General features: G+C 37.5%; 2 protein-coding genes across 5 annotated transcripts in view; one reads left to right on the top strand and one right to left on the bottom strand.

Moving 5' to 3' along the window:
• The window catches only part of LOC127425323 (E3 ubiquitin-protein ligase znrf3-like), a 108844-nt gene extending 99855 nt beyond the window's left edge, over positions 1–8989 (top strand). For all 4 annotated transcript variants that reach the window (XM_051671178.1, XM_051671193.1, XM_051671186.1 and 1 more), the window contains exons 3-8: positions 1339–1413; positions 4646–4777; positions 5075–5182; positions 5419–5586; positions 6743–6845; positions 6995–8989. In XM_051671178.1, coding sequence (XP_051527138.1) covers positions 1339–1413; positions 4646–4777; positions 5075–5182; positions 5419–5586; positions 6743–6845; positions 6995–8580 — 2172 coding nt within the window. In that variant the 3' untranslated portion in view covers positions 8581–8989. The remainder of the gene's footprint in view (positions 1–1338; positions 1414–4645; positions 4778–5074; positions 5183–5418; positions 5587–6742; positions 6846–6994) is intronic.
• Positions 8844–17826, bottom strand: LOC127425434 (2-methoxy-6-polyprenyl-1,4-benzoquinol methylase, mitochondrial-like). The gene is made up of 7 exons (XM_051671457.1): positions 17612–17826; positions 14095–14244; positions 13509–13730; positions 13317–13423; positions 12425–12513; positions 11422–11533; positions 8844–10496 (listed from the first exon to the last, which is right to left on the bottom strand). The coding sequence occupies exons 1-7, from the start codon at positions 17811–17813 to the stop codon at positions 10395–10397; spliced, it is 984 nt and encodes a 327-aa protein (XP_051527417.1). The 5' UTR covers positions 17814–17826; the 3' UTR covers positions 8844–10394.
• Positions 17827–17974: the final 148 nt, after the last annotated feature.

Below are 17974 nucleotides of genomic sequence, written 5' to 3' on the forward strand. Positions count from 1 at the left end.
AATGTCATTTAGAGACATTTTTAAAAAATGATTTTGTCCTCTTTATTGTTAGTAAGCACGTTTAATACAACCTTTTAAGTCGGGGCGCAAACTGAATAATCGGTTAAGAGCTAATGATTAATCGTTGCAATAATCGCAGAATAATCGTTCTAATAATCATTCGATTTATCAATTATCAAAACCATTAGTTGCAGCCCTACTTGTGATGCAACACAAGTGCTGTTCTGTGCATGTAATGATGGAAAATCCAAAGGGAGAAATACTCTAACACGGTGAAACTGCCGTCCTCTCCTCCAGAGTCATTACCAAGCTAAAGTGGTAAACAGATCACGCTTACCGCAAATTCTTGCATTACAGCTATTCAATTCTGAACTAAACAAACTCTTTAATTTTGCCCTTAATTCAGGGCTTAGCTTGAGATGAATCACTTTGACGTAAATGTAATAGCAACTGTGGGTAGAGTCATTGTTTCTTGAACAGTCATTGGCAACGTCTGTGCCACACACACAATCACAGACATGCATAAGCACAAAGGCGGTGTGTAGAAAGACCATGCTTTCTCTCATAGTACCCACAATGCCTTGGTCTTGGAGTGGTGCCATCCTTTTGCTACTCTGATAACAGAGTTATAGAGCTGCGCATTGTCGCTCTGATCTCTTTATTTTCTTTTTTTGTTTCGGCTTGTTCTTTTTTCTTTGGCATGAGTGGAGTTGCAACATACCCAGCCATCGCAGTGTAAACAAAATTTGATTCTGGCTAAATTATGATGTTGATCATCTATTTAAAAAAAACAACAAAAAAACTGTAAGGTGGCAATAAAACAATGAACAAACGAAGCAGTGATAGCACAACTAACCCCATGAGATCAAAGCTTTGAACCGTAGTTACCTACAGAAAGCCACTCTAATCATCACAAAGTATCCTAGTAGTTGTTTTTCTACATGCATGACTCATGTGAGCTCTACTATCAAGCTAAAGTCTTAGAGCGACCTCTATTGGTTGGGAGTGAAAAAAGACAGTTTTGAACAGAACAGTTACATGATGGGGAAATATTTACTTAGGCTTCAAGGAAAGCCCTACTGAGGCCTGTCTTTAAAAACTGACTGCTTTCCAATTAATGCAACTCTTTTAATTTCAGAAAGGCTTTGATGTGGAGCCTAATGCTTCTCCCTGCTGATCTGCCCATGAATTAAGCATTTTTTTTGTTTTGTTTTTCACCATGAATGCTGTAATTAATGTGCTTCAATGCTCTTTGCTTTTCTTCGCTTTTCACATTCAGGATGTTGCATTGCAAGGGTTGCTAAATGACCTTTTATTTTGTTGTCTTTTGTCTTGCAGGCGAAGAGAGCTGTTCAGAGAGGAGCCACGGCTGTTATATTTGATGTCTCAGAAAATCCAGATGCCATCGATCAGGTGAGTGTTAAGGTTGGCAATAAAATTAGCAGTATATGCCAAATGGCATAATGGCTTTGACCAGATTTGATCCTTATTGGTGATGCATAAATTATATATATTCAAAGTGTGCATCTGTGCACATTGTTTTGGCTAATATTTTGCAAAGTGCAATATTGTGCGCAGTATTAGCAGAAAAAGATACATGCTATGCAAATCCACTTGATAAAGTATATCATACGCCTTTGGCATACACTTGTTTTTTTTTTTTTTCTTTCTTCAAAACACTATTATTTGAGATTTACTTTAATTACTAATTTAACTTTAATTTGCATACTATTTAGCATGTAAATTAGGATTCTGTATTCTTTTGCCATCTTGCAAGCACTGTTATTTCCTTCAGGAAATGCAAATCTAATTAAAGATTGCGAATTGCATTTTCTAAATGAAATCACCAGCGTGGAGCAGCACCTATTCTCACCCCTGTCTCTGGAAAAGGCTGATCTGCGGAAGTCCTTTTTTTGTCTGCTTTTGAGAGAGACCAAGGGTCTTTTTTTTCCCAACTCCCCTCCCTTTCACTGTGGTATTTTTCTCTTCCTTGCCAGGCCCAGACTTGCTTGTCTTTTTCCCCTCTGCCTCGTTCAGTTGTAAATGGTGTACAGACGAGATAAAAGAGCTTCTGTGTAGACCACATGAAAGGAGTCAGTGCAGTGCATTCCAGTGCCAGCACCTCTGTCCAGACCCATTCGGCTTCCTCAGCCACACAGATTACAGTTTAAAGCCTCAAGGCTTTGGGGAGGACAAGGAGAGAGTTTTAATCACGAGTTGTAACATTAAGAGAAAAGCTTTTATCATCACCTGCTAGATCCTACACTAGTTCCTAACCTGGATTTGTCCGCATTCATTTTATCTCTCTTGTTGTTGTATTTTATTTTATTTTATTTTTTGCCAGTAGTGAGCACTCATACATTGCTAAGACCTCAAATAGTGTGGCTTGAGTAGAAGTTTGCTATTACTTTTCTAAGTGATCTACAAATGGGCGAGCAAATCCCATAGACTTGCATTGAAAAGAGACCGCACACGTCTAAGGATCAGAATATCAAAAAGACTTTGTTGGGCTATTTTGACTTTGGCCAGTAAACAAACATCCAGAACACCCTAGCAACCAAACCGCCCGGGCACTTTCATTTTCTTCACAAAATGTCAAAACTAGTTTTAAGTGTCCTGTTTGTATTCAAACAACAGAAAGCGAACAGATTCAAAAGAACATGCGTTTTAAGTCTTAAAGTCAGAATCCATATTTCTATCACATTATAACATGTATTTGGGTGTTTCTTCAACTATGGGCCCTTTTGGTCGTGTGGTCTTCTACAAATATCAGACGGTGCATAGACGTGCATCACAGGAGAATTATTTATATTTATTTATTTTACTTTATGGTCGTGAACATCTCTATTTCCAACACATCTCAAATCTATTCATTCTGTGGTGGAAATAAACAGTGGTGGAAATGACATTTTAAACATTTCTTTAAAAACAAAACAGTTTAAATTGTGGAAATTTATATCAATAATGTTCACAATCAATACTGAAATTGTTTGTTTTTTCACTCTTTGTTCAGATAGTCTTCATAAAAATGCGATTTCATGTTTTTATAATATATTTAATATTTTAAGATTAAAAGTCTGGATGTGGGACAAGGTTCAGTACCATAATAAAAACAATGAACATTGTAATTTGTGTACAAATTTACATAAACCTTTTCAATATTTATTGTGTGAAAATGATCTATTTCACTCTTATATTATCATAGCTTTAAAAATGCAATTAAAGGTGCACTCTGTAATTTTTCCCTCATTAAAAAAGTTTAACTCCTAAAGACATGGATTGTAATTTTGCAATGCATGTAGGAAATCATGACCACTCACATTAAAATGAACACTCCAGTCATATCAGTAACCTTATAAAAGCTGTTTTATTCTACATGGAGAGGGTCCACACATGGGGGCTGCCATGTTAGAATCACATGACCAGCCGAATACTACTCGCTTAATCTCAGTAAACGCCCTGTTATTTGACACTTTCACTAATTGATTAAAGTATTCATGGCTGACTGTGGATACTAAATTTCTTCAATGGCATCTAAAACTGAAAACTATTGATTTAAAATTATGCTGCATCCAAGCCACTAGGTGTCAGTGTAAGTCCAAAATGACACAAAGACAAAAGTTACTTAGTGCACCTTTAAAATTATATCATATAATATTTTTCATACTATAGTATTGCTATTTTAATACTGTAATATTTTTAGAATTTTAAGATTGAAAGTCTGGGACAAGGCTTTTTTTTCTAACAGATGTTTTCTAACATTAACACTTAGAAAGTATTTATTGAAGGTGACCTTCATATAATACAAATTTGAAATCTGTTAGTTTAAATACCAACCCCTGGAACACAAAATTACTGTAGTTGAAGAGACACCCAAGTATATATAATGAAGAGACATGGCAAAACCCTTGTTTGAAAATGGAGGCTTTCCCTATGTCTGTGCATCTTTTGCTTAATGAAAACCCAACAGACCTAAAAAAAAATAAGAGGGGGTAAAACACTTAAATAACTATCTTTCAACTTCCCATATTTTACATGAGACATGACGACAGAGGGAGAAACAGAGGCTAGAATATCCCTGGTATTTCCCTAAGGTTTTTCAAATTACAGACTGGAGATGCAGTCTGAGTGAGCTGCATGGCTAAATCGAGCATCCACATTTGCAACATGCAATTGGTTTACTACTACTTTCCTCTTCTATACAGAAAAAAAGCCCCAACGACAGTTTCCATGTCTGAACTCTATAGGTCGCTTTTTCACATGGGCGAATGTGTTCACGGAGTGCTTTTTCCCTGGCAACAGAGTCCATGTTGATTTGGCTGATTGAATAATGATTGGAAACGTTATTCATTCAAATAATTACATGTATTTTTCAATGTGTATCTTCAGATGTGCGGCCATGCCCCGGTCTTAGCAGTGTGATAGTTTTGATGCTGCTATCATATTTATTTTTTGCAGTGTAAAAACTCTCAAAGTTATTATATCTAAAGCAATTTTGCTTATCTTGTTTCAAACATGTTTAACTATATTTAATGGAAAACAGAGCAAAAATACTGATTAAGAAAAGTATTTTGTCTTTGTTACTTAATTGTCATGTCAGCTTGAAATATCATTTCAACGCTATTCTTAAATGTCATACTTCCAGCTGAACCAGGTTTTGGAGGACCCTCTAAAGAGGCCGGTGGTCTATGTCAAAGGAGCAGATGCGGTTAAACTGATGAACATTGTCAACAAGCAGAAAGTTGCACGTGCCAGAATTCAACACCGGCCACCAAGGGTGAGGGTTCACGCTGAGTTTATCAGCATGCTCATACATGCATTGAAACATACGTAAGAAGCATTGTGTACATATATGCGTATATACAATCATAAAAGCGCCACTGTGACATTTTTCATTCCCCACTTAGAGCCATAAGGAAACGAACTGCCATTTGTTTTTATAGAAACGCTTTGTCCTATTAGTACATTAACATACTAAGATTTCGCAGCAGTTAATTTAGCATAATATAGATAGATCTGCAAGTTATTTCTAAATTATTTTGTGCTGTTGTTTTCCTGCCTTTGTGTACTGCAGCCAACAGAGTATTTTGACATGGGAATCTTCCTGGCGTTCTTTGTTGTGGTGTCTCTGGTCTGCCTAATCCTCCTCATCAAGATAAAGCTCAAGCAAAGACGTAGCCAGGTGAGGTTACATGTGACAGTTTGACATGGGTTCCGCTACAATGTAACCGTGCAGTTTGAGGTCTAAGTGTTGACCTTAATGCATTATGCAGATTGGTTCTCAAATTCTCAAAGAGCTTTCTGGTTACATGTGGACTTTCAATTTAAGTTTTTTTCATTTAGTTCATGCCATCCTGACTTTGTCTGTCTTCTCCATCCATTTCTTCTTCTATCCATAATTTGTTCTCCACCTGTCAGAGTTCCATGAACCGGATGGCCATTCAGGCCCTGGAAAAGATGGAAACACGCAAGTTCAAGGCTAAAATCAAAGGTCAGCGCGAGCCCAGCTGTGGAGCATCAGACTCGCTGAGCAGTAGTTCCACATCAGACTGTGCCATCTGCCTTGAGAAATACATTGATGGAGAGGTAAAGTCCTTCAGAAATATGCAAAAGTTGACCTGTGCCATTTGCAAAGAACCCTATTTTAATAAAGGTAATGCATGTTACCCAGACAATTACTCTCACTCAGATGTCTTCTATTTCTACTATTACTAATTTTATTTGGTATTTAAATTCTCAGATCTACTCCAAAAACAAATGACAGACTAACAGACCAAAAAGAATATACCAAACCACTACTTCCAAAAAAAATGTCACGTTTTCTAGTTTATTTATTTGGGTTGATTGAACTTCTCAACTGAAGTTATTGATAATTTCTATTACTTTCTACTATAAACCCTAAAATGGCAAACGTCCATTTCTTGGCCACCAAGAACAACACTGGTGCCATTGGATTGATTTTTGTTTTTTAAGCTTGCGTTTGCAGTTATGTGTCATGTTAAAAAAAAAAAAGCACACAACAAAGAAATCAAGGCATGTGGGAAGCACAGAGGAAGTGGCAATATAAAAGACTCAATGGCATCAAAGGATTTTTTTCTGTGATGAAGAAAAGCAACAAAAGCAGGGCAGAAAAGCCAAGGAAAGGGGGATGAGTCATACTTTGGGACAGAGAATGACTTCTGTGGGTGAGATCTGTGAACTTAATCATTGTTGCTGAATGCAGAGGAGTCCATCATGTCTTGTTGGGTTTTGAGTTTTTGTGACAATGTCTCAGTTTGGAGCAAGAATGGTAGTTTTTTGGAATTTTTAATTTTTCTCTGTTAAGAATCTCTAGTTGTTTTTAATTTGTACAATTATACCCAATAAGTTGGCCAAGAACAAGCGTTCCAATTCTTCTAAAATCTGCAGAGCCTTTTGTTAAGTTCTGCAGGTGCAGATTCTTAGTTGACCTGATTTATACCCCACTTTCAACACCCTAAAAAGTGCTGGCATGCTGTAACTGTGGCGCCATCTACAGTTAACTTTCATGCTTAAAAATGGCATGGCTAATGATGATGGTTGTGTTTGCAAACTAAAGCATATGCCATTTGAAACCGCCTCCATAAAAGTAAAATGTTGAATTCAATGATTGGGCTTGCAAAATCTAAGAATGTTAAGGATTATCTCTGCAATAACTGGAAAGCCAGCAAAAATGTTAAAATGGATCTGTTGACCTCTCCAATCTTTTTCTCCACACATACAGGAGTTGAGAGTGATTCCTTGTGCACACCGCTTTCATAAGAAATGTGTTGACCCTTGGCTACTGCAGCACCACACCTGTCCACACTGCAGGCACAACATCATTGGTGAGCATCAGAAGATAATTCTGCTGTCAGCCAAATGTGATGAGACCTTCCATCGCTAAAATTTAGATTCATAGTTCTTTTATGGTCTTTACACACTAAGCTCTTGATTCAGGTAATTTCTGACCCAAGTATTTTGGTTTTCTATCCAGAGCAAAAAAAGGGAAACCCTGGCGCTGTTTGCCTTGACCCAGGTAACCCAGTCCACAGCCGCCAGCAGAGAGTCGTCCTTCCTGTTCATTACCCAGGAAGGGTGCACCGAGCTGGGCAAGTGACGGCCTACCCTACACGCACCAGCATGGACCCCCATGGCAACCCCATCACTGTTCTAACAGTAGACCCGCATCCCGAGCCGGGCCTTTATCCTTCGCAATCTTCCTTTATACAGGGTTACCCAGCTCTCCATTTGGACCACACTCTGAACCCTCACCATTGTGGCCTGGAGCATCGTGCCCCTGGCTATCCACAAACCCATACTTTTAAGCGGCCCAAATTCCATGGACGCAACTTTTCTCGTGCCGCCTGCTTTTCCCAGTACGAAACCATGTACCAGCATTACTATTTTCAAGGCCTGACCTTTCCTCAGCCCGAAGGCCAGCCTGGAAATGGGCTCCACAAGGGTCACAATCGACCCTTCCCACCAGGACTGTTGTATCCTACTGTGGTGCACATGGCACCGGCTTCCTCTTCCCGACTTGGGGACTCAGGAAGCACCTCGGGACTAAGTTGTTACCACGGGCACCGCTCTGTGTGTAGCGGTTACCTTGCGGACTGTCCTGGAAGTGACAGCAGCAGCAGCTCGGGTCAGTGCCACTGCTCCTCAAGTGACTCGATGTTGGATTGTACGGAAGTCAGCAACCAGGGTGTCTATGGGAGCTGCTCGACGTTCCGTAGTTCGCTAAGCAGCGATTACGATCCTTATGTGTACCGCAGTAAGAGTCCTTGTCGGGGATCTGCTGGGGAGGCTGGGACAGTGTTTCCTGCCACCGCTCCAGCTGATGACACTTCGGCCCCTGTATCAGGGATGATGGACTGCCTACAGCCTCCTTTTGAAGCTTGTTGCAGTTCTGGGGACCAGCTGTCCAACTGCAGCCTGGAGCCCAACTGTAGTAGCCACTCTTCAGTGGAAACCAGGGAACTCACTAGCACTACCTCAGCTGAGCCCATAGAGGGCACTGCAGCAGAACGGAAGCATTGCGGAGAGCAAGGGGTTGCTTGCAACTGCTGTTTCGAGGTACCTAAATTCAATTTGGAACATAAAGGGCTGGAGGGAGAAAACAGGGGACTTTGTAGGAGAGGAGCGGAATCTCAAGCAGTTGCTTGCACGCAGAACTTCTCTCCAGATCATGTTGGCTATGATGGACTTCCATGCTGCTTCTACACAGAGATGACTGTACACCACGGAAGTGCTAGTCATTACGCTGAAGACTGTTCAGTTAACGTACAGTATGCCCAGACAGACACTGACAGCTGCATGGGACAGGGTTGCTGCGAACATGCTCAGCGAATACCCATAATTCCTGAGGATACAGACTGTGAATTAGGCTTGGGTCCAGAACCACAAACGAGTTTGCTTCCTCTTAGATTTACTGTAGAGAGGGAGGAAAGGACTTCTGAGGAAACTTGTGACTTATTTTACCCCTCAGGACAATGTAGAGGTCAAATTTATCTGCAGCCGCTAGGTGAAGAGACGAGAGCACTATTTCCCTCCCAGTGTAATGGCGTGCCTGAAACATAAGAGGGTGGCAAAGCATCTTTTGATGGGTCAGGACTCTGATAGTGAGTCCTGACACACAGCACAGGCTCTTGAGAATTAATACATTTTTAACTTCTTCGAATAGTTGTGTCAAAACTCTGGAGTGTACTTAACGGATTTGAGTGGTTTGAGTTTCAAATCGAGATTTTACCATTTTTCTTTGCCGTGGTGATCTTGTTCATTCCTGTGACCTTCAGAATCTGTCACATCAACACAGTAGTTGTTGAAGAAATAGAAGGCAAAAGTACAAAGCTAATCATTTTTTTTATTTTTTTATTTCACATGCTTCCATATGCTACACAAAGTCAGAAATGTGAGTCAAACTTAGTGTCATTATTTGCATGCTGCTCTCTTTAATATGATTTGAATGGTCTTTTTTTTTTTCTTTTTTTTACACTAATTCAGAATTGCATGCATGCGAGAATTATGAATTCATACGGCATGCACGTACATCTCAATCAACTATATGCTATTGTTTAGTGAAATAAAAACCAAAATGGAACATTTCAAGAACATGGGAGTGCACATCAGGTGCTAAGGTCATTTCTCACTGAAAACGTACACCTTTCTTTTATTCTCTCAGGGCCTTTATCTTTTTAGTACAGAAACAGACCAAGTCAAAAAAACGTATTTTATTTTTAATAATCAATGTTATCAGTGGAGACTACTGAGCTGCATGTGCATCACACCAAAGTTTAGTTTGTCTCCGGGGGTAAAATCCAGCACCACTGGTAGAATCAGAACCGGGCTACTCTATTGTTAGAGGTACAGAACTTGTAGTAATTGACCCCGGGAAGTTGTTCTATTCCTTTGTTATACAGTTTGTCTGAAAGACACCAAAGTATAATCGTTTAAAGAGATTGGAATGCAGTTGTGTGTGTGTGTATATATATATATATACACACAGAGGCATACATATTTTTAATGACATACTACACACTTGCACTCATGCTTTTACAAATATACACCATCATATCATCTTGCCTTTCTGTTTTTACAGAGTATTTTATACTGTTTCTATGAAATGTACCCATACAGCTTACACGGCGGTTGTTTTAAAGTAACTTTTTATTTATGCATAGACTAAAACATTGCCGTAACATGAGAATCTACTCTTGCCTTGCATAGAGATATGTACTGCAAATATATCGTTTTTGGGGTACTCGAGTCACTATTTAATATTTTGTATTGTTTGTAGCACTTAAGATTGTATAAAAGAAAATGTGTACAAATTAATATTTTTTATTTTTTAAGATATAATTTTCTCCATAATCATTTTACAAATGTTAAAGGTTAGAGCTTGATCTGTGTATATTTCTGTATCTGTATAGCAGCACATTTCATAAATGGAAATATGTTCTCTGAATATTTATTGACTAATATATTTATCTTTAAGCCATGTCTTATGTTCAGAGTGTCTGAGTTTTTTTTTTTTATCACTAATAAGAGACTTTGTAAATACATGGTAATTGCACACAAGACAATTAAATATTCTCTGACCAAAAACTGATTTAAAAAATGTACTACAGTTTTGTAACAGTGTACAAAGATCCTAAAATATATGGTTTTATTAAAGTAAACACATTTGAGTGTTTTTTTATTTTCTCAAGCACAACATCGCGTATGTTCATGTTATAAATACATTGCATGGTCCTCGTGTGAAGTGGAGTTCGAGTATTGTGATGTTCACAAGCAACAGGTAAGTGCTGATGAATTCCTCTGTTGGTAGAAAAGAAAGTGAGCTGGTCATTGTTCAGTTGGAGGGAGAGTCGTCGGCAAGTGTACTGACTGCACATTCATAGCTTGAACCCTGAATGTATGGCAACAATTCCCCCAGTCAGGTTGAAATACTGGACACAGAAGAAGCCAGCATCCTCAATCATTTCTTTGAATGTTTCCTGTGGAAGACAGAATAAAGATGTAATAGGTTGTCACAACACTACTCCAGTGAAAAGAAAATAATATGAGCCACACATACTCACATTAAGGGTAACACTTTAATGTTCCCTTTGTTGAGGTATAACAAAGTGGTTCATTAATAATTTACAAATTGCATTTACAAATGCATTATAAATCATTTATAACAACATGCATAAAAAGGTTGACTCGTGTAATACCTGCCAAATAGTGAGCCATTTTACATACTCATTCACATATTATAAATGCTTAATTATTCAACATTAGTAAGCTATATAAATGTACTTTAATGTAAAGTGGACACCTGTGGAGCATTTATTAAGACGTTGCCAACATTAGAAACATGGTCATCAGGCTTTATTATATGATTTATGGTGTGAATAATCATGAAGATCTGAAAAGTGTTTGTGGAGAGGACTTTAAGTAAAGAACTAGTATTAGGTAAACTATTCTTAAATCAACTTGAACAAGAAAAGTGACAAGTGAGTCAAGACATTATATTATTTACTGTAAACACAAAGTGGACTAGCAAAATGGTATTCCTCCTTTTAATCTCACTAAATTGCTACACTGTAACAAATCATGAATGAGGGCATTTTATATATTTAAGCATTTATATCATGAATGTACTAAAATGAGTATTGGATGAAAGTTGCCCTTTTTATGCATGTTGCTATAACTACAAATAAATTATTTGTAATGACTTGTAAATGTGAAATCCTAAAAAAAAATAATTACCAATTTTTTTTTTTTATAGTAATGCAGACAAGCCTAATGCAAAACCTTTGCAGAAATCAAAATGTGTTTAAATTGAGGCAAAGGCAACACAGATATATGCAAACTCTGCCTTGCTTATTCCACTAACAGTAATGTAATGCATCATACACAAAGTGTACATCTTGTTACCTGGTCTGGGAATTTTCGTATGCTCTCCACCAGATACTGGTATGACTTCCAGTCTCCGGCTATCACTTCACCAAGCACAGGGATCATCTGAAAACTATATGTATCATACAGCCTGAAAAAAATATCACAAAACTTTGAACACTTTAACTATACACTGTGTGTACCCTCTCAAGATCCTCTAAACCAGGGGTGAGGAAAGTCCAGCCTCAGGGCCATATAAGGCCCAGAAGCCCATTTGAGAATTAATTTAATAAGCAGAAAAGTGGCCTTGATTCCATCAACAGTAAAAAATAAATAAATGTAAAAATAATGATTAAAAATAATTTTAACGAGTAATGACGCTAATCACCACCCCTGGAGTCGCAAGTTCAAATCCAGGGCGTGCTGAGTGACTCCAGCCAGGTCTCCTAAGCAACCAAATTGGCCCGGTTGCTAGGGATAACCTCCTCGTGGTCACTATAATGTGGTTCTCAATCTCGGTGGGGCGCGTGGTAAGTTGTGTGCGGATGCCGCGGAGAATAGCGTGGGCCTCCACGCGCGCTACGTCTAAGCGGTAGCGTGTTCAACAAACCACGTGATAAAATGCGCGGATTGAGGCGAGTCACTACGCCACCACAAGGACTTAGAGCGCATTGGGAACTGGGCATTCCAAACCATTTAAAATTAAAACATTTTAAATAAATAATAATGCAAAATACCGTATAATGCAAAGTCCCCTTTGATTTTTTTTTTCTTGGTGCATAAGCACATACAGAATGAAACTGTACGTTTACTTCAACCCCCCAAAATTAAATTTCGAGCAGTTGTATGGCTCTTGAATAATTCTGTAAAAACTAGAAAGGCCCTTGAAAGGATAAAATGTTCCCCACCCCTGCTCTAAACATTCGGTTGGCAGTATTGAGATAATAAGATAAAAAATAATATATTTACTCTAAAAATAAATATTAAAAAAAAAAAAAACATTATGATCACCAGTAAATGGACTGCAAAAATTCTCAATGACCTTGCAAGCAGAGGGTTCGACACTTTGCTGAATTCTAAACACAAGAATCTTCCACCTGGTTTAAGGGACCGGAAAGCCTCTTGTAGAGCCTACAGATAGAGACACAATCTCTTAACATCATATAATATTAAGTCTATATATATTTGAACAGATGAAACACTATTAGCTGGGTAGAAGAAAAATTCAGGTTACGTTTCCAAGTACAAATTAGAACTGAAATGTATTTCAGTTTTATTTTTAGTCTAGATTTACCCCGTGTTAAAGGGAGAGTTCACCCAAAAATAAAAACTCTCTCTTCATTTACTCACCCTCATGTCATCCCAGATGTGTATGACTTTCTTTCTTCTTCCGAACACAAATGAAGATTTTTAGAAGAATATTTCAGCTCTGTAGGTCTATACAATGCAAGTCAATGGGGCCTAAAACTTTGAGGCTCAAAAAAAGGCCACATAATAGTAATCCACAAGACTCCAGTGGTTAAATCCATATCTTCAGAAGCGATATGATAGGTGTGGGTGAGAAACAGATCAATATTTAAGTCCTTTTTTACTATAAATCTCCACTTTCACATTCTTGAAATATTTATCTGTTTCTCACCCGAAGGGATTGCATCGTTTCAGAAGACATATATTAAAACACTGGAGTCATTTGGATTACTTTTATGCTGACTTTATGTGATTTTTGGAGCTTCAAAGTTCTGGTCACCATTCATGTGCATTGTATGGACCTACAGAGCTGTGATATTCTTTTAAAAATTTCTGTTTGAGCTCTGCAGAAGAAAGTAAGTCATACACATCTGGGATGGCATGAGGGTGAGTAAATGATGAGAGAATTTTCATTTTTGGGTGAACTATCCCTTTCAGAAATGTGGAGAAGTGTGTAAAGTTTTTACTTGCTCTATGTGAGTGACATTTCTGATGCCAAATGCAATAGTGTATATGTCAAACTGATTGTCATCGAATGGGAGCTCCTCTGCATCACCCACGACCCACGAGATACCTGCAAACGCAGTACAACGAAATCATATCTTATGAGTTTTGGTGTCCAATGTAATGATCAATGTCTGAGGTTAAAGTGATCGTACCTGTGCTGATTCCTGCTTTTTCTGCCCTCTGTTTACCGACTTTAAGCATCTCTTTGTTGATGTCACACACAACCGCCCGGGACTGTCGAGGCCCTTCTTCGTCTGTCTTATAATATTTGGAAAGTTCCTGCCATGATGGTGTCTGAATGGACCGTGCTCTTTGCCGCTGCTGACGATCATACATCGAGCGTGTGTACTCCAGGAAGCGGAAAGAGATGTCACCTAGAGTTGAACAAAACGAAGAAGACGACATATTTAAACAACACACAAAAAAGTAAAACTTGATTTCATTCCAGTGAGGCATCGTTCACAAAGGGGGACACTTTTTTGTTTGCTTTGTAAAAATACAATGGAGGCCACTTTAAATAAAAGGGAGTTTCACAACTTTCATCCAAGCACTTAAATGCACAGAAAATAAAACTTTAAAAAGTGTTGCTTTCTGTGAAAAAATGAGCTGCTGTGATAAGCGACTCATCTTTATATTGAGTCTTTATTCAACCTTGGTTATCTAAACACATAATACACCAAGTGTTCAAACTACAATGAACTGCAAAATTGTGGAGAAATGCCCAGATTTGTAATTTACCAGTGCCACCAGCTGTGTCCAGTAGCCGCAGTCCAGGCTGAGGATTCATTACGTGCAGAAGCGCGTCTTTCCAGAGGCGGTGTGTTCCCAAACTCATGGCATCATTCATCACGTCATACTTCTTGGCCACACTTTCAAACACCTTATAAACTGAAAATTGAAGAAAGAAAGAGAGAGAGAGAGAGAGAGAGAGAAAGGAAATACTTATTGAAACAGACTTTAGCGCACAATACCTCAGGTTATTGGTTGAAATTATGCACTTTTAATTAATTATTATAATTTAACTGTGTTAACTGCACAGCTTTCTTGAGTACTTAATTCTGATTAGTCCATCGTAGCATTCTGCGATAAAAGATTTTTGTATAATCACTGCTGAACTGTATAATTGACCGTTGTCCCAGGCAAATGATTTCCTACATTGCTGTGCTAGTATCATGTCTTTTGTATCATTCTGCTGTCGTTTTTTATTTTTTCCTCACACAATAAAATTATTTAAACAAATCAATATTTCATGTCTACATATTTGTAAATGTACAGTCAGCCGGGCATTATTACAAAATAATGGATAATAAATAATGGACAGGATGAGCATGAAGCACCCTACTTAGACAACTGCTCAAAATTAAAGTTGCACTTAGACATTCATTGATCGACTGGAGTCCTGTGGATAACTCTTATGCTGCCTAAATATGACTTTTGGACCGTCAAAGTGCTGGCAGCCGTGTACTTCTATTATAAGGACCTGACAGAGCTCTATCTTCTTCTAAAAATCTTTATTTGTGTTCTGCTGAAGAAAGACAGCCATACACATCTGTGATAGCATCAGGGTAAACGAATAATGAGAGAATTAGCATTTTTGGGTGAGCTATTCCTTTTAAGGAGCTCAACTTTTTAATGAGGAAGAACTTACTGAATACACCTTTAATGACTAAGAACAGTCAATAAAAACACCAATCTCAATGTGCACATGAAACTGGACATTTTGTGATATCTAGTTAGATCCGTTATTAAAGGTGCACTCAGTAATTTTTTCCTCATTAAAAAAGTTGAGCTCCTAAAGAAATAAATAGCAGTTTTGAAACATCTGTATAAAATCATGACCACTTACATGAGCTGAAGACTCCAGTCATATCAGTAACATTATAAAAGCAGCTATATTTTACATGAAGGGCTGAACAGAATCACACTCATGGAATGAATTAACCATGGCTGACTGTGAATAGTGAATTTTTACTTGAATGATGCTGCATCCATGCCCTTAGCATGTCAATGCAAGTCCAAGACAACATCAAATGTTACTGAGTGCACCTTATTAATAGTATTAATATTACTTTTCATTAATCAGGGTTCGTACAAATGCTTTAAAGTTAAATTCAAGTACTTTTCAAGCACATTTTTATTTGTTTTCAAGAGCTATGCTCGAGATGTCATTAAAACAAATTCTTTATTTGTTAATAATAATAAAAAATAATGTATTCATTCAGTTACTTTATTTTTATAAAACCACTTACTACAAGTACAACATATCACAGTGAGCATCTTTAACTACATATTCTCACAGTAACAATTCTTGGTTCATTCATGACGAAATTGATGTGCAGTTGTAGTGTGCTCCCTTAAAACGTACTTTGCTTTTCAACAAAAGTGAATAACTGGGTCCGTATACAGTTGTCCATATGACTCTTGTGCAATGTTCCATATTTTCTAATGCCACACAACAGATTTATGTGAGGAACTGACCGAAAGTGCAAATGGGTCATTCTCAAAAAAATTTGACTTTCCAACGGACAAAATATTACATTAATATTATCCGTTCAGTTTTTGCCTATACACGCTGAGGGTAAACATTTTATGATATGTTGACATTATTTTTATTCATAAAGGACAACTTGGCTGTTGTTCTCTCTTTAATTATTTAATTTTGTTTCACAAATGAAGCAAGTTAACACTAAGTTAACATTAATGATGGTTAAATGGGTTACAACACCACATTTTGAGGGTTCAATGGGGTACAACAACAAATATTTGTGTGTGAAAATCTTAGTTAAAATGTGAATAACTTTTAACATGCTGGGAAAAATCACTATATGCATATTTAAGCAGCCTCTGAACTTTGACCTTAATAATGATTTCCCACAACGTTTTGTATTTTTAAAAAAATAATTAAAACATAAAAAAAAGTTTTTATTATTGATAACACCAATGCCATGAAATTAAGGGACAAACATTCTTTTTAAATTATTAATACTAATTTTGTTCTGCTTTTTTGCACACTTGTTCGGCCTTGCACTAATGCTTTTATTAAAAATAATAACAAAATAAATACATAAATAACATTACATGTCATAGAAGTGGTGTACCAGATGAATGGGACAAGGATTTTTTGAGGTATTTAACAATTTCAAATATATTAAAAAAAAAAAAAAATTTGCAAAACAGTCAAGCCATTTCATATCATTAAAGGTTAGGTTTTAGAATGATACCCTTTTTAATCGCTATTTGGACGCTTTTTCATGACTAAAAATGTCAAGGGACATGTTTTTCCAACATATTTTCATATTGACCCAAATGTTGCCAGAAATAACCTATTTTTGTGAGACACAGATCTGTCTTTACGCAAGGGGGCGCTAGACGGCTCACAAAACTGAATCATCCATTGATCTACATTCAAATCTCACAACGTTTTACATCTCATCTAATATATTTTTTAAATCGTCCAGTAACACTCGATTGTGATTGGCCCATTCTCAACAGCGCTTCCAAAAGTAACAGGTACCACATGACAGCGCCGTCTATATGCGCTGCATACTTCAGCAGCGGTCTAGTCGTCGCGTTTTCCCGAAAATAAATAAATACATTTCATTTATTAAAATATTTATATGGCAACGTATTTTACGATTTCCCATAATTCAATAACTTAAGCACCTCTTGGTAAAAATAGCCATTTTCAAGGGTTTTCCAGGACTTAAATTTTAAAAAGCCAAATTCAAGTACTTGAAGCACCTTGTACGAAACCTGATTAATTCTGTCAACATAGCTATGTTCTCAATGTTGTTAACAATAATATAAGAACAAACAACATTTGACACAGTCTATATAATCTAATACTGAAAATACAGTGATAACGTGAAACGTAAAATGCCGCGCGTGGATGTCTGAGAAGGCTTTTGAGTGATGCTAAAAAATAAAATGAAACGAACCGTCCGAAAGAAACGATTCTATTAAATTAATCAGACTTCAGTCCTATGACAGCGATTACCCTAAACATGTATCACGGTATTTACATGGTACTCCACAGGGTACCTCAAAGTATAAGTACCTACTATGTTGCGTGTTTAAAAAAAAAAAAAAAGAAAAAAAAAAAATGTATTACCAGGGTACGTTTTTGTTAGTGGCCACAAAGACAAATTCGTGGTGTGGATGATCAAAAACAATGAGATACAATTTCTCACCTCAGCTTTGGACACACATAGATAGGCAGTGTGAATGGAGCAATAAACTGATGCATTTTACTCACCTCTCTCTGCTTTCTCCTCCTCTGGCACTGTTTCGAAACCAAAGTGTGTACTTTTGCCTTCCGAGCCATCACTGTAGCCGCGACATACTGTGATTCCCGCATTACAGCATGAATGTTTGATTCGACTCCTTGAAACATGTTGAATATTACGCGTGGAATCACAGAGAACTCTGAGGATAAGTGTCCTGATGGAAGCGGCCATGTTTCGCTCATGTTCACTTGCGAAAGGCGTTATTTTAACCCCACCCGTATTCTGACAGGTCCCGCCTCCTGCGCTCGGATTGGCTACTTATAAGCGGTCTGCGATTGGCCAGTTGAGAAGTCGATCATAAACAGAGGGACATCATATCCTATAAGTTGCAT

The sequence above is a fragment of the Myxocyprinus asiaticus genome, chromosome 3, assembly GCF_019703515.2.
Source record: "Myxocyprinus asiaticus isolate MX2 ecotype Aquarium Trade chromosome 3, UBuf_Myxa_2, whole genome shotgun sequence".
Taxonomy (NCBI): Eukaryota; Metazoa; Chordata; class Actinopteri; order Cypriniformes; family Catostomidae; genus Myxocyprinus; species Myxocyprinus asiaticus.

What these genes read in the sequence shown, in the direction of transcription:
- LOC127425434 (XM_051671457.1), bottom strand. Translation starts at nt 17,813, where the DNA reads ATGGCCGCTTCCATCAGGACACTTATCCTCAGAGTTCTCTGTGATTCC. An exon ending in ATGTCACTCACATAGAGCAA is followed by an intron (nt 12,514 to 13,316) that starts GTAAAAACTTTA and finishes CTCTATCTGTAG; the next exon opens with GCTCTACAAGAGGCTTTCCG. An exon ending in TCGAACCCTCTGCTTGCAAG is followed by an intron (nt 11,534 to 12,424) that starts GTCATTGAGAAT and finishes TATTTTTTTCAG; the next exon opens with GCTGTATGATACATATAGTT.